Source organism: Pristis pectinata, chromosome 1, assembly GCF_009764475.1.
Source record: "Pristis pectinata isolate sPriPec2 chromosome 1, sPriPec2.1.pri, whole genome shotgun sequence".
NCBI lineage: Eukaryota > Metazoa > Chordata > Chondrichthyes > Rhinopristiformes > Pristidae > Pristis > Pristis pectinata.
In genome coordinates this window covers 41,975,918-42,001,794 of record NC_067405.1, presented here as the reverse complement: position 1 = coordinate 42,001,794, position 25,877 = coordinate 41,975,918, and the positions used below count along the sequence as shown (strand labels likewise).

Genomic DNA, 25,877 nt, shown 5'->3' with positions numbered 1-25,877 from the left:
CTTACTCCTGGACATTCCTAAGGCCATATTTGGAATTTTGTGTGCTTTGACTTGCTTACAAAGCTTCCTGACTTAATGTGCACTTCTATACAAACTTTCAGAACCACATCCCACAGAGTTCAGAACTGTAAACTCTTATATTAAGATGAAAAGCCACCTTGTTTATCACTGTAAACCCTTTTTTGAAAGCTTACTTATAGCTATGGTTTACCTTCAGCCTGATTCCATTTCTGATATGTACAAAGGGCTGTCAGAATGCCAGCACTTTTCCACACAATATTTTCCTTTTATGTAGCCATTTGTATCTTTTCAGGTACTCTTCTAGGATTCCTCGTGGACCACTAATTCATAGTCCTTTGTTCACAGCCTCAAACATGCAGCATTGTCCTTCAAAATTAATTCCTTCTAATATATATCTGATATTGAGTAGCAAGTCAGATTTAGTTGACAGTTATTGGTGGGCAAATATTTATCTAATAATGGTCATAATATGATAGAGTTCAGTGTGGTGTTTAAAGGGGAGAAACAGAAAAGCTAGTAAAATTTTACACTGAGGCAATGTTGAATCCAACACAGTGAAACGGAGGTACTGCAATGTAAAATGCAGTTTTCATTCAGTAATGAGTTGATGATGACACTGGAATGAGTGCATACATAAGCATTCTCTGTGCATTGTAGCTCAAGAACTGAAGTTGAGTTGACCTGGTTCTGGAATGGAAACAACATAGGTTGAGCAGATCCTATTTGTCCTATCGATTAGCTCCATTCCAATAAGAAGTTTGTTGGAAACGAGAAAGACAGAGACAATCTGAGGGGAATGACGTGCCATTCTGCACTGAGATTGGGTCCACTTGAACCCATTGGCTAAGATCATGGCATGCCATCATGAAGCAGATGGAGATGAATTTCTGGTCTACAGTCCCACTCGACTGAATGAGCCAAAGGCTTTTGGGATGCTGCTTCTTGCATTTCTTTTGGGACTAACGTACACTGAAGATCATGTTAATTGTACATCTAATCCAGATTGCGAATCAGACACTTGTCACTGAGTTGTGAGAGATGAGATTATAAAAATGTGGTTGAAGTTCATCTCCACCAAGTTTCAGCAGGGTCATCATTTTCTCCTGAGGTTTTATTGTTTGTTGGTTGGCACATGACCTTTGCATCTTCATGCCACTCTGGGGTGGCAGCGAGGCTGAATAATTTTTTTTGTGTGAGAAGGAAGCAAGAGCATTCATGTCACTGACAGAGTTGCAGTTGAGAAGTTCTTCAGAATGTTCCTTCCAGCAAGTACTGACTGCCTCCCCATCCTTGATGGAAAGTTGGAGCCAATGGAATTGAAAGCAAATTGTAGAAATTAGTTGAAGAGCAGAGAATTGGAATCATGGACAGGTATTCTGTTGGTCAGGACCAACACCAGCCAGTGATGTCCAATAGGAATCACTGTGTGAGCCTCAAATATTAACCATATTTAAGAACTTACTTGATGCATTGGAGAATCACTTATCCAAGTTTGCCAATCACATGGATGTTGGTGGGTTGTAAGCAGTATGGATGGAAGTATAAAATTGCAAAGAAGTGTGAGCACAGGGACAGCCAAACTATGAAATATAGTCCACAGCATCTCTTGACTTGCTGAGCTAAAGGAGGAGCCCAGATATTCTCCCACGCACAAGACCCAAGGTGTTGTGCATGGTAAAAAAATGTCCTTTCCTCAGATCTCCCATCAGGAAGAGAATGTTGATCATGGAGGAGGTGGATTGGTGAGAGGATTGCAGAGATACGTGGATGATTGTAGGGTGGGGAGTTGAGGAGGTGGTTGCATGGTGGGTCTTGAAGAGAAGGTCATGGGGATGTGTTTGGAGAGAAGAACAAAGTGCCAGAGAGATAATCCAAGTAGGTGATGAGCATGACGGTTTGGCAATGTGACTGAGGGTTCGGACAGATGATCAATGAGGAGAGTTGGACAAATGATTGAAGAAGGGGTTGGCCAGAGCATCATGGTAGTAGGAGGAGGTGGGGCTGGTAGAAGGTAGGTGATGAGGACAGTGGCACTGTGGAGGGGTGGCAACCATCAGTTATGATGGAAACCTAAAGGAGACCCCTACCTAATAGAAGATGGATTCCAGGTATGTTTCGACTCTTTAGCTAAAGCTGAAGCCCTAATTAATTAAGGCATGCTTCAATGGTTTATTGTATCTGGTAGAATTCAGTGCCAGTGACATCAGCTGAGCATTGTTTGTCACTTAATATCACTGTGTACACCCAGCAGCCTCTGTGTGCATGTGCACTACCTGCATGCAAGTGCTGCCAACAACTGGATTGATAATGTTCTTGAGAAACACTGTGTAGAGGTGCTATATAAACCTGTTGCCATTGTTGTTGGAATCTGGGGAGTAAACTGAGAGGAACAGTTACACATAGTTTTCCATTGGGGCTGAGACCTTCAGCAGGTAAATTCCGCGCTGCATTGCAGAGAGTGGCGACTGCTTCAGGTGCTTCTCTTTCAATGCGGAGGCTTCAGCTCTTCCCACCCTAACTCAGGCTCTATCTGTGGTCATGTGTAATAATCAAAGCAGAAGTTAGGATCTGGGCAATCCGTGGAGAACCTGGTTTCCACCTTTCCAGAGGCAGGTGGGAAGGGGAGGCCTCTGGTGATCTTATCCTTTCTGACTATACCCTATGTCCCAGTCTCAGGTTCCCCCATCTCTTGTATCTCTTTCCCTCTTTCACTTTGTTCCACTTCCTTCCTCTCCAGGTCTATGAACAGGAGCAAAGGTGTTGGGGCAGAAGGGTCAGGCTGGTAGTGAATGGAGAGCAAGGACTTGGGTGGAACTCCCTTTTATCTTGGGCTCAATAGCTCTGTTATATTAGTCACTCAGGATAAAATGCAAAGAAAGTACTTGTAATGGTTTATTTTTAATTTCTAATAAGGATTAGAAAATTCTAATAAAATATATTGTACTAACAATGCAGAAATGGAACATCTGACAAATTGAGAGCAAGCCTTCAGCAATGAAATTCTGCAGTATTTATAAATCTGTCATCAGCTTTCTACAACACTGAAGTACTCAGCCACAGTGACCCCCTCTGTGACTACCATATGCATTCTCCCCCACCTCACTGCAGCCTTTGATCTGATCAACTCCATTCGTCTCCTGGAATATTATTCCTCCACGATCCAGCTTGTGGGAGTGCCCTTACTTGATACTATACTAGCAGACCCAGCCATTTCTTTGCCATGGTTTTACTTCTCTCACCTGGACTCTTGGCTCATCTACGCAATTAATTTTGTCCCTCTGCTTCCTCTCTTACATGCTCCCACTTAGTGACATTATCTGAAGATGTAGGGTTTCTACATGTACACTGATGATACCTTCCCATGCACCTCAACCTCTGCACTGCCCCTTGTTGCATCAGACTGTTTGTCCAATATTTGTTTTAGGATGAACGACAGTTTGCTGCAGTAAAACATTTGGGGGACTAAGTGCTTCTATCTCCATAACCTCTCTCTTACAAGATGATTACTTCCACCCCTATATAGTTGCAGTCCATCAGCTGCTGAAGCACTGAACTGTGATTTAGACACATCCAGGCTTGACTATTCCAATACTCTCCTGACCTCTAGCTCAGAAGCTTTAACTTACCCAGAATTCTGCTGCTAATATCTGAAACCAAGCAAGTCCTGTGCACTGTCCACTCATTCACTTCCCAAGCCTCCTGTGTCTCCAATTTAAAATTCTTATTTGTTTCGCTCAATACTCTTGCCCCTCCTTATTTCACCTTTTGGAAAAAAATCAGACTTTGTCTGCAACTCTGATAGATCCATTGCAGACCTTCGTTTCTTTACCATCAGGCCATCCTAAGCACATTTATCATAGTATCCAATATTTTATATTACCATAAATTTACTACATTTCATTTGACTCTTGTCAGGCTGAAATTTCTGCTGATTTTGTTTACCCAAAAGTTGAGCCAAATAATCTGAAACAATACCTCAACTGGTGCTCTCAAAATCTTTCTGCAATAGCACTCTCTCAATATGGAGTGAAGAATGTTTCTGCAGGTTGGTAGAAAATTTACCAACCAGTACTGGAAAGAAATTCAATTTCCTATAATCATAGTGTAAGTTTTTTTAGAGATAATTGTTTGATTAGCTTCACAATTCTTTCTATAACAGTTTTGCAAGGGAATGCTTGAATGAAAATTGGTAAGTTAATTCTCTTTCAGAATGTAGAGATTTCTGAAGCAGTGAATTGCAGGCAATTACTGTGAATTCCAAATCACTACAATGGCAGATTTGGGATGTGGGTAAAAGGACAAACACTTGACTTTCTAACATGATCTTTACTTTACTACACATCAGTGGTATATGTCCATTCTTGAGGGCATTTTAATCCTGGTATTTTTACTGAATAGGGATCCTACCCGTTGCAGTTTTATTTCATTCAAACAACTTACCATCTGTGTTTTTGCAGTTTCAAGCCTCTTCATGGAATTTTCATCAGGTTCATCAATCTCATACAGGTATCATTTTAAAAATTAACAAATTAAATTGAACTGGTTCAAAGCAACAATACAAGTGGAATCAGTAACCCCTTATTGTTGATTTGATTTGTGAAGTCTTTGCCCTCCTACCCACAAGGTTTTGAAAAGGCAATCTCTGTTCAGGTGCAGTGCATGAATGTTTAATAAAAGCATAGTTGTTGGAATTGGAATTGATTTATTAATGTCACATGTACCGAGGTACAGTGGAAAAACTTGCTTTGCATACTGTTCATACAGATGTATTGAGATATTACAATACAGTGTATTGAGATAGTACAAAGTAAAACAATAACAGAATGCAGAATAAAGTGTAACAGCTACTAAGAAAGTGTAGTGCAGGTAGACAATAAAGTGCAGGGTCATAATGAGGTAGATTGTGAGGTCAAGAGTCCATCTTATCGTACTAGTGAACCATTCAATAGTCTTATAACAGTGGGGTAGAAGCTGTCCTTGAGCCTGGTGGTACGTGTTTTCAGGTTTTTGTATCTTCTGCCCAATGGGAGAGGGGAAGAAGAGAGAATGTACAGGGTGGATGGTGTCTTTGATTGTGCTGGCTGCTCTACCGAGGTAGCAAGAAGTATAGACAGAAGGCAGCAAGAGTTAGGAGTGGCTATACAAAATTGTGGTCTTAAAGAAGATCTGGCTTTTTACTGCTGAACCTTCTTTCTATAAATATTAATCCTTGGATGCCTCCAGAACACGAGTGCTTCCCCTGCAGATTACAAGCTGTGACACTTCCTGCCAGAAGATGGCGGTAACTCCTACTCATTTCTAGTTATTCAATATGCTGCAGATTTAGTCCTCATTGTCCCTCCACACACCCAGTCGCTTTGCTCAGCAGAGAAACGAATCAACTCTCCTTCCTCAAGACGTCTACGTATGTAATTTAGACATACAAATAAGTTGTAGAAAAAAAACAATGCGAGAGAACCAGGCGCTTCTCTGGAATAAATGTTGCTCTCTTACAGAGAAATATCCAAAATAGAGAGCTCAGCGATGTGTGAGATTGCTTCTAGTATATCATAACGAGTATTAGGGTGGCTGATTAGAACCGATACTATTTACCAAACTGTTCCATTTGTATGGCACATTGAAATTTTTTTGCTGTGGCTGCTTATAAACCATGACTGGTATTTCACATGAAGGATCTGCAATTGACTGGTTCTGATACAAATTAAATAATTTTCCTCAAGGCATACTTTGCACTTCAAACATAATATGAAATGACAATACAAATGCCAAAATATGAAAATACTAACTTAACCAAGGAAATATAAAGATTTAATTCAGCCACCCAAATTTGTTATCACTGGGATAGTGCTAATGATTGAATTTAAAATAAACAGGCATTTTCAGTAGAATTTTTCAGCATAGAATTTCTGAGGATTTACTTAAGTAAACTGCACAAATAACTCCAATATTCTCGCACAGGAGTCTAGCTAAAGCAAACGACTGCGGCTGCAACTAAAAACCTGAATGTTTAGCTGAAAAGTATAATTCTGTTTTGCCTTATGTTCCGATGTTGGTTCCAGCATTTACCCTTGACTCTAAGGAAGGGAAAAAAGAATAGGGGGAGGACCAGCTCATTTAAAGTACTTCTCAAATGCCTGTGCCAAAATTATGAAGATACACGTTGCTGCATTTTCAAAACCAGTATTCTTTCCTGTCATTATCAGAGACACATAATATTAGCCCTCTTTCCCTCCAGCCACTCTGGGGATATTACTGCCAGAAAGAAACTTAAAATGGAAATCATTTGAAAAAGCATTGAGAATATTTCACTGAAATATCTATCATCAAGATTAAACTGGAGTTTGGATATTCAGTCTCCCAAGGTAATTGACCCTTTTCTGAACAGGAGAGTTCACTAGGAGTTAAATCCTTATGCTCAGCACATAATGCTTATTATCCAACTGCCAGCACTGCATTCAAATACCATAAATGGTAAATTGCAGCTGCTGAGTAAGGATGTGCTTGGGTCTTTCTAATACGATCCCTCCAGTAATAAAATAACTTTCTCTCTGAATTGTCCGCTGGTGCCATTGTTTGGCAGACAATATTTGAAAATGAGAATGTATTCAAGTTTCCAAACACTTTCCCTAAGTGCTTGCTGTTAGTGCAAATAAGATTTCATTTCTTCAGGCATCAGCAATTCAAAGTAACGGGATCTCATCTTAATGTTTGTGCAGCATTGTAAGAGTATGTCAAATTCTGTCTGTTAGCTTCATTATTAATAACAGTAGGCATGCATGTTGGAAGCAATGCAATTGTAAGTGAATGACTTACAGCGCAGTATAAAGACTCTTTCCTATTATGTCTAAGTATTTAATGGTTCTGTATTCATCTTTTAAATAAGCTAATTTTGGAGCCTACTTCTGACTTATCAAAAGTTGAGACTAATGGATTGAGTATTTTTACATTTCTAATATTCAGTGTCAACATCAGGCGTGGGGTATAATGTGGCCATATGGAGAACTAATACAGTGAATTCTTAATCTCATAGATATTAAAAACATCTGAATTGTCCACTTCCCACACTATGTCCCGTAGAGCACAGTTGAAGCCAGATGTTGACACTGAACAATTGTTATAGCAATGGCAATCTTGCTTGAAACTAATAGCATGATGCCAATAGAGAAACATCCCAAAAATGGCTTTAAACAAGGACTGCAGAATGGACTTATGGGTGGGGTTTTCACTACCACCCCTGTCAGCTTGCCATTTTTCTGAAAAGTGGCAATTGCAGAATTGACAAACATTAAGTCTTCTGTATACCTCAGATGGTCTTTTTCTAAGGATTCTAATGGTAACTGTTCCTGACAATTGAAATCTGATAAAGTGTTATTGATCTGGAACCTTGCCAAAACTCTGTTTCTCTCTTCACTGATGCCTCCTCACCTGCTGACTTTCTATTTTTGTTTCTGATCTTATTTTCTATCAGAAGATTGAAACAACAGATTAATCTCAACATGAAATGCTCAGCATAATCGGTTTAGATTTCAGGAGCAAAGCAGAAGTTATCAGCGCCTGCCCTGAATAGAGCTACTTTCTTATCACTTTTGTAGGAAGTGTCAGTTAGATAAATCTTATAAACCAGCAGTATCCTGGATAAACTATTCAGTTCTACTTTTTATAACAGTTGTAGATTGTTGCTGGTCAACCAAAAAAATATTTGCCTATGTAGTCTCAATTATCAAGAGCCTATATTCAAAGCAATAATTCTGATGAATTGCAATGTTGTATATTATTGTTCAAGATTTCCTCTGTATGGTTTTCTGTGCCTTAGTCCATCAATGATGTATATTTAGAAGTATTTTTGAGTTGGCAGGATTGGTGACCCTATCAATTATTCATTGCACAATTATCAAGTTTATTGTTATGGGCATATATATCCAGGTTATAAGTGCCATGAAAATTGACATTTTTGCTGCAGCAGCACAGTTCATTATAAGCATGACAAACATAAATTACATAAACTTAAGTTAACATAAATTATATACAACTTACATGAAAAAATGAACAAAAATTGACATAACGACATTAGTGCAAGTTGAGGGAACTGTAGTCTGAGGTAGTGTTAGGGTTTTTCAGGTCGATTCAAGAACCCGATGACAGTGGGGAAGAAGCTGTTCTTGAGCCTCGAGGTGTGGGTCTTCAGGATCCTGTACCTCCTGCCTGGTGGTAGCAATGAGAAGAGGGCATTGCCCAGATAGTGGGTGTCCTTAATGAATAATGTCATCTTCCTGAGACATGGCCTCTTGCAGATGTATCCATGATGGAACTGGCTGAGTCCACCACTCTCTGTAGCTTCTTGCATTCCTATACATTGGAGTTTCCATACCAGGCCATGATGCAACCAGTCAGAATGCTTTCCACTGTACATCGGCAGAACTTTGTCAGAGTCTTCAATAACATGCCATATCTCCTTAAACTTCTAAGAAAGTAGAAATGCTGGCATTCCTTCTTCATGGTTACATCTATGTGCTGGGTCCAGGGTAGATCCTCCTAGATGTTGACACCCAGGAACTTGAAGCTGCTCACCCTTTTCACAATCAACATCTGAAGACTTTTATTTCCAAAATTCTTAACTATTATTTTCTACCAATTTCTTAGCATCTAATGGTGATGTGGTACATGAAAACCACTTGTGTTTGATAACAGAAAAAGTGCTGAGTGAATTAATTCAAAGCCCAAGGCATTTAAAGCATATTTTGTTCACCCATGAACCAAAGTGTAAATTATTAGCCACATAAATGCAGGCAGCTATCATTAATAACATCCAACTTCTGCTGAGAATGTTGACTTGACTTTGTCCAGTTTGAGAGCATTTGCTTGTCATTGCTACTTAGAATTCAAAGATCACTTTGACAAATAATTCTCTGAACACAAGTGCCATAATCATAAATACACCAAACGCACACACACCACACACCACAAACCACACACCACACACCACACCACACCACACCAATCCACTCTTTGCTTCTGAGGTCATGAATTTACACCCAGTGTGAGGGGTGCTGCTGTAACTGCCTTCCTGAAACCTGAACTATCTTTTTGTCTGGGCCCCGCTTGCCATGCAGTCAGTAAACTAAGGGCATTAAATGGACTTAAATGGCATTAAATTAAACATACTGATGCTTGGTGATTGTGGGAGGGCAGGAAACTAATTGGCAGCTATACTGAGAGGAACAGGGAAGGTGTTTCCCTGAAATGGTGAAAGAGCCACAGTATCCTTGTGGCAGAGCGAGGAGAAGCAATTTTGCTCCTGGGGGAAAGTTTAAAGGAGATGTGTGGGGTAAGTTTTTCTTTTACACAGAGAGTGGTAGGTGCCTGGAATGTGCTGCCAGGAGTGGTGGTGGAAGCAGACATAACAGTGATGTTTAAGATGCATTTGGACGGGCACATGGAAATGCAAAAAATGGAGTGATATGGATCATATGCAGGCAGATGGGTTTAGTTTAGTTTGGCATGGACATTGTGGGCCAAAGGGCCTGTTCCTGAGCTGTACTGTTCTATGTTCTGTGATTATTATTGCTCCACTGTCAGGAGCTATGCTTTTGCCACTGGCATTCCCTTAAAGGGCCACCACATAATACACACCGCAGCTTTGCTCATGGTTAATGAGGCCTGATGGCACCCGAAGACAGCAACTTGTATATTTGACCAGATCCTTCAAAAGCAATTGTTTGCTTTTTCACAGAAGCAGTTGGAAACTGCACCAGCTGGTCCTGGGTGTCCAAGGACAAGGCAGGATCCTTCCCCTCTTACCCTTGCCCCACAGTGTTTCACTGTTAGCTGTCTGGTTTGCAGGTGGCTTGGAGCTGAAAACAACCCCCACATTTAAAATGCCACATCTTCATATAAAAGTTTATTGTGGCTGATATATTTTCACCAAATGGTTTTGTAATTAAATCAAAATGTTTTGAAAGTGCTGCCTGCATCCTAATGTCTGAATCCCAGTCCTTTAATAGAATCCTAAAATAACTTTTAGTTTATGCTTCAAGCTCCACCGAAAGGGAGCACTGAACATTCATTTCTTTTCTCTCTTCTCTTGTAGCATAAATTAGATTTAACCAACAACAAAGAGATAAAGGCTGCATCCTGCCCTGATTTTAAAATTTATGTTCTTGTTTTTAAATCATTCTGTGACCTTGCCCTCACCCTAACTGTGTAACTTCCTCGAGCTCCACATCATATTTGTGCTCCTCCAATTCTGGCCTCTTGGGCATCCCAGATTATAATCACTCCACCATCAGGAGCAATGCTTTTGCTGCAAAGACTCTAAACTCTGACATCCCTTCCCTGAACTTCTTTGCCTTTCTACTCCTCTGTCCAGCTTTAAGACACTCTTTAAATCTGCCTCTTTAAATTGGCTTTTTGTCTTTGTGCTTTTTTTGTCCAATTTTGTTTGACAATGGCACCTTTATTGTGTTAAAAGTGCTACTATACAAATGTAGGTTATTGTTGTTTTATTTTACATAATCAGTCCTAATGCATCTTGATTCCTTTCCAAAAAGGTGAAAGATGAAGTCCTGAAGATCATTCATGTATTGATAGACAGGTGCAAGCATGCACTTTTCCTTATGATGTCTTCTTTACACTCTGCAGGACTGGAAATGAACACAGTATCTTCTGTTTCTGGAGTTCTGAAATTATTTTTGTTAATGTATAAATTTATTGGCTTTCAGGTATCCATAATGAAAATGGAAGCTGAGTATGTGATTTGTTTTATATTGAGTGAATTTCTATCTTCTGTAAACAAAATATAGGTCCATGCATCCTGTCCTTATGTGGATGGATAATGGGAGTCAGACACTGCAGTTAAATTTGTCTGAGGGTTCACAATGTCACTTACATATAGAGGGCATGAAAATTTATCCCTGAGCTACATTTCCCAGTGAGTAAACTTGAACTATTTTCCGTGAGTTGTTTCAGGCTGTTTTTATCACAGCGGTTCAATTTTGGGATTAAATTACTGTAGAACCATATGCTTTCAATGACTTTCCCATGTGATATAATCATTTATGTGAGATTTATAGTATCCAGTGCTCAAGGTCCCTTTGTGAATGACTACACAACAAAACCTGGGTGTACCATCAGTGAATAAGCACCACAAGTGTGTTCTTCACTGTCCAGATTACTTAAAAACTTGTCATTGCTGCAAAAGAGATTAGCATACATTTTCCATTGCCCGTTGTTTCAGGGTCTTTCTTGGGAGTTGGGAGTGTCATAGCAAAAGGAACATATAAGGTTTTGTAATTCTCTTCATTGTTTTAATTTTTATAATGCATCTCAGTGGTGCTTCAGAATTGTATGCTTGTATCTTAATCACTAAAATTAAAGGACATTTGCTTCATGGGTTTGATCCAGGCAAACTGTTCTCCATGGTGAATGATTTATGAATGTTGGAGTAAAGCATTCAGTCAAATTGAAGAACTTACAATAGAGCAGATAATGTTGGAAGCATTAAGCAGGTCAGACAGCAACTATGGAAAGACAAACAGTTAATATTTCAGGTCAGAGACTCTTCATCAGACTTCAGATTTCCAGCATCTGCAATTTTTTGATTTTTGAACTGCTGACAAGATGGTCATTAGAAGTGAATAATATAAGTGAGTTCAAGGGGTCTCTGTTGAAAATTGTGAGCAGGTTGCAAACAGAAGCTGAATGGTGAGGTCTGGGTTGCTTCAACACTGATCCTCAAGGTTTGTTTCAGCAGAAAGGTTACCTGGAAAATGTGACCCCATCCTGTTGGAGGTGTTGGTGAAACCCTTGGGTAAATGAAGAAGGGTGGGGGGAAGAGAGAGAGCCTTGGGCTGAGCAAAAGTGATTGGTACCCTGGATGGAGTAGGCCTGGCACTGGGGTATGATTGTTGGCCAAGTTGAAGGGATCAGATTTCAACACATGAGCTGCTATCTCCAACAGCCTTGCGTCATTAAATAGCTTTTATTCCTATTTCTAATTTATCCATAACTACCTAAAATACAAGCCCTCAAAGCATTTGAAGAAAACACCACCTTTAAGTGCACCCTTGTTTCCCTCAGGTTCCTATTATTTCATTTCTTATGATATTGAAGGAGGCCATTTGGCCCATTGAGTTTGAACCAGCTATCAGAGCCATCAGTCCCATTCCTCCAGATGATTCCCAATGAACCATTCTCTTTCATGGCCATGTACCCCCCCCACCCCCACCGACTCTCCATCACTCAGCTATACTGGGGCAATTTACAGTAGTGAGTAACCTATCGGGTTGTCTTTGGGTGGCCCTAGGGAGAGAGACACATGGTTACATGGAGATAGTGCAACCGAGGTCAGGATCAAGCTCGAGTCGCTGGAACTGTGTGGCAGGAGCACTGATTGCTGCATTATTGTGACACCGTGCATAGCCCATAAATCCTGGCCATTATATCGGAACCACCATCAGGCATTTTCCATGTGAAAATCGTACTGTCAAGTTTCCAGCCTGTTTAAGAGTCTGTTGGTAGAGAGGAGGATTGAGGGATATGATGATGGTAAAGAAAGACAGGTCCATTAGGTGTCATGTTTCTTTTCCCCAGATTATTCTTGTCCTTCCACAAGACAATTAAGGAGCATTGTGGGTGATGTTATTTTTATTAATCACTTTTGAGCTTCCTCACTGAGGACAAGATGGGGTTAAATTTGATAGAGTTTTTATGAACAATTGAACTTTGCTTCTGCTCGTGATTTCACCCTTTAGAAAGTCTCTGATGGGCCATCATAAATTTAATTGTGTAAATGTGATTAAAATTGTGTATACAATTTATGGATTATTTTTTGTAAACAGAGAGAAAGATCACCACAAAGGCAGAGAGTGCAATTCTTGAGGAGTCCAAGAAGACTTTTGCCCCAGTCTTTCTGAAGGAGCTGACTGACCTGCAAGTCATGGATGGGAGCCAAGTGAGAATGTCAGTGGAAGTGACAGGTAAGGTATTGCTGAACCCCCAAATGCATCCATGAAGGAAGAGGTCCAAGCCTGAAAAGTTCACCGGGGAAAACCTAGGCCAGAACTCTGTTGTTAAGTTGGTCGTTAGTTGCTGCAACTGTGGAAAGTCATGCAGGAACAGACTTTCAGCAAAGTGGATTATATCATTGACTGCTCCAGACAGATACCCCAAATATCAGTCAAATCTGGACAGTTGAGGAAGGTGGGGGATGCTGATGAGGGTGTAGTGTGGTGTGTACTTGGGTTCCTCTGAAAGAGAGTGCTGGTTGTCTGAGAGGCCTCAAAAACAAATGGGGCTGCAACTGGAAGAATATAACACCCCTGGCTCTGACCCTCATCCCCAACTATGCCCCACTTTCACTGAGATTGCACTGATGTCCCTGCTAAGGACTTTGGAATGGGAAATCCTGGGCTGGTTCCCCTGCTTTAGGCTCAGACACAATTTGCATTGTAGTTTCTCGTGGGAGCAGGAAATAGCCCGGGTCTCAGAAGGTCACCCAGGAACCTTGTGTGGTGCTGGGATACTGTGTCCCTGAACTTGGAGGAGTCCGTTGGATTGGCTGGTTAATAGTGTAGCTCCAGTATTGGATATGAAATTGGAATTGTTCATTGGCCTGTTTTAACATTATAACTAGAAGAAGCTTAATGAGTTTAACTGGCAATGATAATTGTCAGGTGCTTTCCCATTGGTCACATTTATTTGACTTTCCAAATTAGGCATCTCCATGTCATTTGAATCCTCCTTGTTCATGGAAACAGTGAGGGCAGGTGAGAGCTAGGGGTTGGTTGGCTGTTGGGCCAATTAACTGAACATTAAATGGTGGTGTTCACCTTTAAAATAACGAGATGCTACAGCTGAATGAAGGTAAAGGATCAGCAAATGTTTTCCAGACAAGCCAAGCGAAGGCTTGCTGCTTTCAGTGGTGGTACCTTGGTGGTCTTTTTAGATGTCCTCATTTGAAAGCAGATGTCCTGGCTACCTGGGCAATGGGGGCAGAGGTGGTTACATGCAAGATATAGGGACAGCTGAGAAAAACATTAAATGGCATCAACAGATGTGTCCATGCTAATGCAAGTAGAGTTGCTAATACTTCTATAAGATGTAACCCCATTGCAGCATTCCATATGCTATGACTTTAGATCACTTAGCCAAACCTTTGCTCTTGTCAGTCCATAGAATCATAGGCCAAATTATAAGAGATGGGAAAGATGTGTGGCTACGATCAGTAATTCCAAACAAACCACACCCATGAAATCTTAATGCCATAGATTCATAGAGTACTACAGCACAGAAACAGGCCCTTCGACACATCTAGTCCATGCTGACCTGATCTTCTGCCTAGTCCCATATCCCTCCAAACCCTTCCCATCCATGTACCTATCCAAACTTCTCTTAAACATTACAATTGAAGCTGCATCTACCAGTTTCGCTGGCAGCTCGTTCCACACTCGCACCACCCTCTGAATGAAATTTCCCCTCAGATTCCTCTTAAATATTTCACCTTTCACCCTAAACCTATGATCTCTTGTTCTAGTCTCACCCAACCTGAGGGGAAAAACCCTTCATGCATTCGCCCTATCTATACCCTCATAATTTTATATACCTCTATAAGATCTCCCCTCATTCTCCTGCGCTCCAGGGAATGAAGTACTAACCTATTCAACCTTTCCATATAACTCAGATTCTCAAGTCCCAGCAACATCTTTATGAATTTTCTCTTCACTCTTTCAAGCTTATTGATATCTTTCCTGTAGGTAGGTGACCAGAACTGCACACAACACTCTAAATTCGTCCTCACCAGCTTCAACATAACATTCCAACTCCTGAACTCAATGCCTTGATTTATGAAGCCAAAGTGCCAAAAGCTCTCTTTACGACCCTATCTACCTGTGATGCCGCTTTCAAGGAATTATGAATCTGTATTCCCAGGTGTCTTTGTTCTACCGCACACCTCAGAGCCCTACCATTCACCATACAAGTCTTACCCTGGTTTGTCCTCCCAAAGTGCAACACCTCACACTTGTCTTCATTAAATTCCATCTGCCATTTTTCAGCCCATTTTCCGAGCTGGTCAAGATCACACTGCAAGCTTTGATAGCCTTCCTCGCTGTCCACTACACCCCCAATCTTGGTGTCATCTGCAAATTTGCTGATCCAGTTTACCACATTATCATCTAAATCATTAATATAGATGATAAACGACAACGGACCCAGCACTGATCCCTGTGGCACACCACTAGTCACAGGGCTCAGTCAGAGAGACAACCAGCTACTACCACTCTGTCTTCTCCCGCTAAGCCAACATTGAATCCAATTGGCTACTTCATCCTGAATGCCAAGCAACTTAACCCTCTGGACCAACCTCCTACATGGAACTTTGTCAAAGGCCTTGCTAAAGTCCATATACACAACGTCCACCACCTTCCCTTCATCAACCTTCTTGGTAACCTCCTTGAAAACCTCTATAAGTTTGGTTAGACATGGCCTACCATGCACAAAGCCATGTTGACTATCCCTAATCAGGCCCTGTCTATCCAAATAACTATATATCCTGTCCCTGAGAATGCATTCCAATAATTTACCCACGACTGACATCAGGCGTACTGGTCTATAATTTCCTGGCTTATTCTTAGAGCCGTTCTTGAACAACAGAACAACATTAGCTATCCTCCAGTCCTCTGGCACCTCACCCATGCTAAGGACATTTTAAATATCTCTGCCAGGACCCCTGCATTTTCTGCACTAGCCTCCCACGAGGTCTGGGGGGACACGTTGTCAGGCCCTGGGGATTTATCCATGTTAATTCGCCTCAAGACAGCCAGCGCCTCCTCTTCTGTAATCTGGACATGGTCCATGACCTCACTACTCTGTTGTCTCAGTTCTGTAGTCTCTGCATCTGTCTCCAGAGTAAATATGAATGCAAAAAATTCATTTACGATCTCCCTCATCTCTTTGGGCTCCATGCATAGATGACCATGCTGATCTTCAAGAAGACCAATTGCTATCCTTTTGTTCTTAATATAGCTATTGAAACCCTTGGGATTCTCTTTCATCCTGTCTGCCAGAGCAACCTCATGTCCTCTTCTTACCCTCCTGATTTCTCTCTTAAGTGTTCTCTTGCATTTCTTATACTCCTCAAGCACCTCATTTGATCCTAACTGCCTATACTTGATATGCGCCATCTTCTTTTTCTTTACCAGGGCCTCAGTATCCCTCAATAACCAACTAAACCTGCTAACTTTGCCTTTTATTCTAACAGGAACATAGAGATTCTGTACTCTCAAGATTTCACTTTTGAAAGCGTCCCACTTACCAAGCATCTCTTTGCTAAAAAAACGTCTATCCCAATGCATGCCTGCCAGATCCCTTCTGATGTCATCAAAATTGGCCTTCCTCCATGTGAACTTGTGGAGGCAGAGAGCCAAAGAAAAATATGCCTGTGGGATAAGTTAATGTTGTATCTAGGCTTCACATGCAGATGATTTTTCAATATATTCTGCATTTGAGTGAAGTCTGCCCTCAACACAGGTCCAGCACACAAGTGGGCCAGCAATACTGAAGCTGATGGCAACAAATGAGTAGCTGAGCCCTGCTCTATGCACAGGAAGCTGTGTTTGGGACAGTTGGTGGTTATTGTACTGCCATCCAGCGAGTGTCCTCCAACTTCTGTGATATTTGGAGTTGGGAGCCTATTTAAGAATCCTGGAAGTAAGACCGAATAAAGATTTTACCTATCTTCCAAACTATCAACTTGGGGTTATGATATTGGTTATGCTTACAATGTCTTTTTGTCCCTAAAAATTTAACAGCACATTGCACCAAGCATACCTCCTGTGGCTAGTTCCAACAAAGGTTCTGGTGTACCAGAATCCTCAGTTGGGAAGGGAGAGGTTAGCTACAAATCACAAGAGGAGACCAGGAGGGACAAGTGAAGTTAAATGCTGGAGAAGTGGAAAGGCAGTTTCCAATGAACGAGGCATTGTTATCCCACTGAATGTGCCTTCAAATAGGTGCAATAGGTATTGGAAATCCACTTTCAGTCCACCAAAATGAAACGGCATCAGCTGTCAAAGAACCTGCTACAGTGCAGCACCGTAGTGTTATGTATGAGATGTATACCTAAGTGAACAGTGTTCTCTCAGAAATTGTCCAACCTTGTTTCTTAATTTGCTCTGACATGAGCACTCCAATGGAGGCATGATACTCATCAAGAACTAGAGGAGTAATGTGGTGAAGTGTAATGTAAGGATGAGGAGAAAACATTCAGGCGTGGTCTGATAAGTGGCAAATAACATTCATACCACAAAAATGCCATCTCCAACCAGAGAGAATCTAACCACCTACTCTTGACATTCAATGGTATTATCATCACCAGTCCACCACCATCAATATCCTGGAGGTCATCTTTGAGCAGAAATTCAACTGTACCAGACACATAAATGCTGTGTCTACAAGCACATTCAGAGGCTGGTGTGTGGTTCACCTCCTAACACCCCATGACTTTTCCATCATCTACCAGATATTAGTCTTGAGCATGCTGGTATACTTCCCATTTGACCAACAACTCTCAGGAAGTTTGTCAGCATCCAAGACAAAGTGACCCATTTGGTTGGCACCCAATCAACCACCCTTAAACATTCATTCCCTCCACCATTGGCAAACAGTGGCTACAGTGAGTACCATTTACAAAATGCACTGCAGTTACTTGCCTAGACAACTCCAACAGCAGCTCCCAAATCCACGATCTCTGCCACCAAATAAAATGAAGGCCAAAGGCATGTTGGAACACAACCACTGCAGGTTCCCCTCCAAGTCATGCACCATCCTGACTTGGAAATATACTGTTGGTCCTTCATCATCACTGGGTCTAAATCCTGGAACTCCCTCTCCTACAGCACTGTGGAATGATCTTCATCAGAAGTACTTCAGCAATTTAAGAAGATAGCTCACCTCCACCTTCTCATGGGCAATTAGGCATAGGCATTAAATGCTGGTCTTGCCCAGATCCCAAAAAGAATGCATAAGGGTTAATGCCAAGTGTTAGTTACACAAAATATATGAAGATTTTAACATTGTTTCTCTATTGTTTTTTCTTGTGGGAAGATTGTAATTGCTGCCTAGGACAGAAGACAGTAATACTAATGACAGAAACACACATTGCTTTGAGGGAGATCCCCAATATGATCAGAACATGGCAGGTTATAATCACAGTTGGATTGTGGTAGGAGGTGTCTGTTTGCTTAATGTTCTTGGAGTCCTGGAGCTCACTTCCTACCTGCACATCAGCTCCCTCTGTGTAGTCTTCTTCCATCTAGACTTGGTAGCACAATGACACAGCTAGGAGAGTTGCTGCCTCACGGCTCCAGCAATCCGGGTTCAATCCTGACTCCTGCTGCTGTCTGTGTGGAGTTTGCATATCCTTCCAGTGAATGCGTGGGTTTCCTCTGGCTCATCTGGCTTCCTCCCACATCCCAAAGGCAACTGATTGGCAGGTTGATTGACCACTGTTAATCACTCCTGCTGTGTAGGTGAGTGATAGAATCTGGAGGGAGCTGATAGGTTTCTGGACAAATAAAATGGGATTAGTGCAAACAGTTGACACAGATTTGGTGGTGGACTGAAGGGCTCGCTTCTGTCCTATATGACGCTACGACCTGTTCCTAAGTTGGCAAATTGTGAAGAAGGCAGCTGGCAAGTTATCTCTTTGCAAACATGATAGTCTGGAAATTTGCCCTTATTTGGTGTCCTAACTGGGCACTGCATTTAGTTCTAGTGTCCAGTTGAGGTATCTCCCTTCCCCCTCCCTAGTCCCTAAATCGTGGAGCTTTATTTTCAACACACCCTGATGGCTGCTTAAAAGTGATAGCTGTGAGGTTCCCGATGGCGTGCCTGCAGTGCTTACTGCTGCCATGTCTCTGCCACAGTGATGATGGGAAGTCAGTCTCAACCTTAAAGAACTCTGTACCGGCAGCTGCAGTACATCTGCATTAAAGGCAGCAATGGAGCTGAAGGAAAACACAGGGGAGCTCTGACACATGACTGAGGACATGGGTCGCGCTTTATTGCTCCAAATTCTGTCAGTAAGGGGGAGATGAGCACTATACTCCTGATGATGTCATTCAGATTTGAATGATGTCAGGAGGCGAGTCACACCAATAAGTTGAGCCGTCCAATTTTGTGATGGGTGGGACTTCAGCAGAAAATCAATAAAACACATTAAAACATTAGGAAAATGCCCCCAGTGCAGCCTTCGTAATTAAAAGGTGAACGCAAATGGTTCCAGTTTCTAGGTTAATAACTGTTACTTGTTTTTATGCATTTGTGAACAGCAGACTCTCTGGTTTGACCGACATTCCTTTGGTCTGACGACTCCAGCACCATTAAAAAGAATGGTATTGTCACCTTAGCAACCACAAAAATGATGTATCCACCAATGATACAGTCTGAGAGTCTGCACCAGAACACAAAATGGCTGTTGGTTCTCCGATGAAGCAAAAAGCTTGACAACAGATCTTATCCCCCAGTACAACTTTGGTATGACCACCAGTACACATTTCTCATGAGGTATCTTTTTATTGAAGGATGGTGTACCCTCTCCATTTATGTCAAGTAGCATAAATGGAAGAACCAAAATTCGAAACCAAAAATCTTAGCAAGCTTTGTAGTTTGTGATGAACCTGTAAAGGGAAAAACTGCAGGAAAATGACTGTTGCTAAAAATGTAAACTATATGGAAACAGTCAAACATAGAGACTTCTTGGAAAGTGAAAAATAGCTACACAGAAATTTTCAGTGTTCCAAAAATCTGCAATTAATGACCAAGTGTAAACTTACTTTAAGTACTGTCATAAACTAGCCCATTTCGCTTCACAGATGAAGGTCCAAGTTTCACATTCAGAAATTTGATGTGAAACATCATTTAACAAAGTTTTTTTAAAAATGTGAAATTTAACAAGATAGAAAGGCCTGCCTTTCCTGCTCAGAATTGAATGCTGCTCCGGCCTTGCATCCTGCATTCACACTTTGATCTTCTGAACATGACCACTCTAAAATGAGGCTCCAAACTGCAAATGGAAAACTGAAACGATGGTTTACTTGGTAGAACCATCTGTGAAGAGGCTTCCAGATCTCAAAAGGAATGGTAAACAGAGAAAACTGTGCAAAGAAAATTTATTTGCATATTGCAAATTGTGAAATGATAAAGGTCTGATTGTGTGGAAAACTGTCAATAAAAAGGTTAATCTAATAACATCATGGATTTGTTACTGGAGATCAAAGCAATTGCTAACTAATAATAAAAACGGTTTTAAAAATAGCGTGGATACTCTGAAGAAAACTTTTTCCAGTCTCTGAACAATTTAGGGAAGAATTGAATGTTTTCCATTTTGAACTGCTATATTCAACTCTATGCACAAAATATCTGTCTTTAACAAGGTCATTAATGTTATCATTGGCTGTAAAGTTATTGATTGTGGAACAAAAGTTATATTTAGTTAGTATTTTAATAGCGTTGATACAGTGTAGGAATGAGATTACTATCTTTCAGAAAATAGTTTCCATCTAGTTGAAAAATTCTAATGTGCAAAATATTTCTTAACTACGCTTTTCTGTCTACTTTTGTTAATTCCAATAAATGTGTTGATTTTATCAGCCAATCCACCCCCTGAAGTTATCTGGCTTCATAATGGGAAAGAAATTCAGGAATCAGAAGACTTCCAGTTTGAGAAGATTGGAAATGAATACAATCTTTTTATTCAGGAAGTTTTTCCTGAAGATACTGGAAAATACACGTGTGAGGTCTGGAATGATATTGGGGAAGTACGGACTCAGGCAATGCTAACTGTACAAGGTACTGTTCCCTCAGATTTGTATCCCAACAGTTGAAGCATCTTCTTCCACGTACTTCTGTATTCTCTGCGTTACTCTTTGCACTTGGATGGTGGTATTTGACAATATCACAAAGTATGGCAATGATAACTATTCTTATTGTGTACAAAATTTTCAGTTATGTCAGAAAATTAAGCTTTCAACATGCTTTTAATTTTGTATCATAAATAGCTGGATTTGAAAATAATGCAATCTCTTTCATGGTTCAGTAATCTATTATTATGTTCAACCAACAGAGGCGAAGTAACTTTTGATAGTACAGAGTTTCAGCTGCATGTGAAGATTTTGGCACAATACCATCTCCATTAGTTTAATGCAGAAGTTCCATGTAGGATTTTGCGATATGGTAGCACAATGTTTATGTTACTGGATTGATAGGCCAAAGGCCGAGAAACATGATCTGGAAAGAAGTGCTCACATCCCACTATGGGCAGCTTGAAAATTTAATTTGGATTAAATAAGTCTGTTGTTAATATTTTAAAATCTTGGTATCATTAGTAGCAACCATGAATCATAAAAATACATTCAGTTTCCTACACCATATTCTCACCAATGCAATCAGGGAAGGAATTTTGCTATCCTTAAACAGTTTCAATTATATGAGGTACCAGACCCACAGAAATGTATACGACTCTTAAGTGAGAGACACAGAGTCCTTTCGGCATTATATTTGTTGCCAGTAGAAAGAGGTTCCTGACAACCTAGCTCCAGGTAGCCTAGACTGAGCCTAGCTCCCAGGATCTGGCAGAAATGCTAAAAGAGCTTCAATAATCTCATCAAGTTGGCCACAGTAAGAGTACTGCTCTCTTACACTGCCAAGTTCCCATCTGTTGTGTGTTTCTTTTCAATGCTATGGGTGCCATGTTAGTTCCACACTGATGTTCAATGTGCAAGTGCGCATTTGTTGAATAGGTTGCGACAACTATCATGTTGATGAAAGTGCTAGTGCTGGCACAGCCAATGTTATTGGGAGTAGGCAGTGTAAGACAGATTGTGACACTAGTCAAAATGCCTCTGTGCTGCACCGATTCGATGCTAGCACTACCATTATGGAGCTCAATGTCCCACTCTCTTTTGCCCTGACACAACAAAACCTGCTGTTTAAGGGGATCACCAGCTACATTCAAGTTATTTGTGGATTGATTTCTGTTGCCTCAATTCTGCATATGTTTACTCTCCAGAGTTCTTTGAAGTTGCTAAAAATCTGCAGCAAGTATTGTGCCAGGCACTTAAAGAATTTGTCCTTACTTCAAAGCTTTTGGTCAAATCAATTACTCCCGGACATGCCTGCAATGGTAGGCAGTCCCACGGGAAAGCAGTATGACTGGGAGAATGAACAGAGTGCAAACACAACAGGCTGAATTAATAGATGGGGAAGAGGGGTCCCAGCAGGGAGCATGTATTGCTCTCTGAGGGTATTTCTGACCAGTGCTCAGGGAACAATTCTCTGACCCTGAACTTTAGTGGAGATCTGTGTGTGAAAGACATTTATATTTTCAAAAATATACTTTACTCATTAAAAAAAATATATACAGGAAAAACAATACAATCAGTGCATGTATTAATATCCATTGTATCATCAAATCAATACATTAACTGTGCTATTGAATGAATCCATATTCTTACAAAATACCAGTGCCACTCACGTTTCCTCTTGAAATAATACACTTGTGGAGCATTTAAGAGGTTGTTACACAGGACTTAGCTTCTGAGCGTCCAGTGGTGGCTGGACTTTAGACTGTGATCCTTCCCCACTAAGCCTTTGCAGTGGCTGCACTGAACTTCGGTGTATTCTTCAGCACAAATTCCTGCAGCCTGGAATGTGCCAGTTGGCAGCATTCAAGGATATCCGTGCTTCAGCAAGGAGCTCCACACTGAAATCTCCCACTTGTTCCAGCCACAGTCCACCTTTAAGTAGTGCAAGCTATCTTTAAGTGGTATTAGCTTCTCAGAATTTTGGCCCCCTGGTTAGTGATACAGCCGTTTTGCAGCAAAGTTAGATCCGAGTGCAGGCTATCCACTCGGATCTCTCTAATCCTAATGCAACGCACAGTTGGCATATTCACTGCAATAATCACCAAAAACGTAGATGAAGGATAGGCATAAAATCAGTTCAGAATTATTTCTGTTAATTGATAGATAATGGAAGAATTTGATTTTTACATTGTCCTCAGTCCAGTTTATTTAGGCTGGTGTATCCATACGCACACCATTCCTCCATCCGACACAACATAGCCTTTTTCTTCATTCCTCATCAGCCCGTAAGTTTCTCATTAAATGCAACTTTGCTATTTCCCTAACCTCTCCTTGTGATTACATGTTTTATCTACTTGCCAGTGTTTGGGCGAGAAAGTTTCTGCTGAAGGTGGTACAGGATTTATCAGTAACACTCTCCTACTTTAACCACTCATTTTGTTCTCGCCTGCAAACACAAACATTTCACATCAAGACAGAAAATTTTGGAAATACTCAGCAGGTCAGGCAGGATCTGTGGAGAGAGAAAAAGATGAATGTTTCATGCTGAGGATCTTTCAGTGAAAGTTTATTGAACAGAAACATTAAATCTGTTTCTCTCTCCACAGATACCACCTGACCTGTTTTTTCAGTTTGCAAATCAGATTTCTAGCATTTGCAGTTTTAAAAAAAAATTCCAGTGTTTTCTTCATGTCGACGCCAAAACAAATCTTATGAGTCCTTTACCAGGACCCACTTTGGTCTTTGCTTTTCCAGAGGCTTGTTCCTTGCTGATCATTTTAACCTCTCAGTACTGGCATCTTCTGATATCTTCTGCATCTTCACCATTGCCTCTTTTGCCTTTCTAATAATATGGACATCTAAACTGTGTGCATAACCAAAGGTTAATTTCAAAGTTTTCAATTCTACCCCTCGTGAAATACACCCCAGTGGATGGTTTCCTTTTTTTTTGTCAGCTTTTTCATCGTGTCACCATAGTTAATGCTTTAAAACCAAGAGTTTCTCTACCTTATTTAGCTTTACTTTTTAGTTGTTTTGTAAGCTCTTTATACTTTTTAACCAAAATATACCATTACACACTTTTCCACATTGAATTTCATTCACAGAATAAAAGGCCTTTCTGTAAGTTTATCAAGGTCTTGTATTTTATATTTTGTCACTGTCACAATTTTCCTTTAGATTAACTACATTTCTCAATTATGGGGTTGCTGCAAATTTATAAACTCTACTGCCAATTCTCATGTGCATGTCGTTAATGTAAAATTGTGGCCCCCATGCCAATCCCTGTAGAAAATGTTTTTGCATCTCATTATTTTGTTTTCTGGATTGTTTGTACCACACCTTGGAGATAAATTGAGATACCTAGGACTTAAGGACAATTCTGCAGGGTTGGCAAGTATGGTACTCTTGAACAGAACTTTTTTGTATGCATGGCATTATAAAATATCACTTTATATCAGACAAAAATCATACACGTCTCCTCTCATTCTGCAGAGCCTCAGGATGGGACACAGCCCTGGTTTATCAGCAAGCCAAAAGCTGTGACTTCATCTTTAGGTGAACATGTCCTCATTTCTTGTGCCATTGCTGGAGATCCATTTCCAACTGTGCAATGGATGAAGGATGGGAAAGAGGTTGTAATTGATGAAGGCTGCAAAGTCCTCCAGAATGATGATGTGTTTACACTGTTCATCAAGAACGTCCAATTTCACCATGCAGGTCTATATGAAATACTGCTCAAGTACGTTTTCAATGCATTCTCTCTTAGTCTTTAGCAATTAAAGCTATGCAAATCCTAAATGTTTCTTCATTGTTCATGGAACAATCAAAACTGTACATAAATTAAGCACTTATTTTCCTGTAAGTGGTGGAAAGGGTGCATCTGTGTATCTTAATTTACTGCAAACATGAAAAATGTTTCTGAGCTTCTGAATGTGTTTTCACACTGCATGCATTGTGGTCCCTCAGTATTTCATGGCTAAGCTTCAATAGATTTTTAGATGGTGAAGGGATTATGAGACACGGATTATTGCAAGAAAGAAGTAAAATATCAAGCAAGGTCTTTGGATAGTGGGGCAGGTATGGGGGCAGAATGGCCTACTCCTGCTTCTGTTTCTTATGTTCTTGTATTCTAATTGTAACTATAATGTTTAACTTGGCTAATTGCAATTGGTCTAGAAAGTGTACATTCAGATTGGTGTGACAGGTGTTCCAACTGGATTACATCTTTATATTTCAGTTAGAGGGGACTGTGTAGTTCTTCTGTTTGTTCCTCAGCTCACATCAGTGGGGCAAATTATGGGGAAGTTGCCCAAGAAATACCTTCCCTTAAAAGTCCCTGTGGAATTAAGAAGGTATAAGAGACAGCATGTAATTGAGACAGCCTTCTTTAAAAAAAACCCAAACTTTCACTAGACATAAGGGATCAAATACCTTATCCAATTTGATCATTCTAATAGGAACTGATCAGTTTATAGCTGATTCAAATCTCCAGAGGACGCTATTCTCCTTTACAAAGTGTAGATTAACTCTAGTTAGGAAAGGAATCTATGATGTGACAGGTAGAAATTGTTTGCCCACACTAGCAATGCATAGTCCTAGAATTTGGGACAGGGTCTCTGTGCTTGGACTTAGCTCAACTGTATTAACCCTAATGGAATGGAGGCCAGGTGTATGCACAGGAATTGAAATACGACCACTTTTATGGGTTATTTAAATTTGCATGTTCTTAACATAATTATTGATTACTGGTGGAGATGTGCCCTCCCTGGCCCCTATCCTACACAATAATGTAATTTCCAATGAATATATAATATTACCTCAAGCATTTTATTTTTGTTTCAGATTCCAGCATCTGCAATTTTATTTGTTTTCCATTATATAAAGTTTCTTTATATCTATGCCCGCATACATAAATGAACATGCATGCCTAAATTTTCATTTGGAAAGGTGTCTTAAAGATGTCTTAATGAGTTGTCACTTATACCATGGCAGTCTTGT

At 40.5% G+C, this 25,877-nt stretch overlaps 1 protein-coding gene across 9 annotated transcripts in view; it reads left to right on the top strand.

Annotated features, from left to right (window-relative positions):
- The window catches only part of LOC127572447 (myosin light chain kinase, smooth muscle-like), a 238,168-nt gene that overhangs the window by 138,075 nt on the left and 74,216 nt on the right, over positions 1 to 25,877 (top strand). For 7 of the 9 annotated variants that reach the window (XM_052019751.1, XM_052019732.1, XM_052019762.1 and 4 more), the window contains 3 exons: positions 12,858 to 12,995; positions 20,668 to 20,865; positions 24,372 to 24,618. In XM_052019751.1, coding sequence (XP_051875711.1) covers positions 12,858 to 12,995; positions 20,668 to 20,865; positions 24,372 to 24,618 — 583 coding nt within the window. Of the gene's footprint in view, positions 1 to 10,880; positions 10,949 to 12,857; positions 12,996 to 20,667; positions 20,866 to 24,371; positions 24,619 to 25,877 lie in introns of those variants that run through there. The other 2 variants (XM_052019799.1, XM_052019781.1) reach the window with 2 other exon arrangements.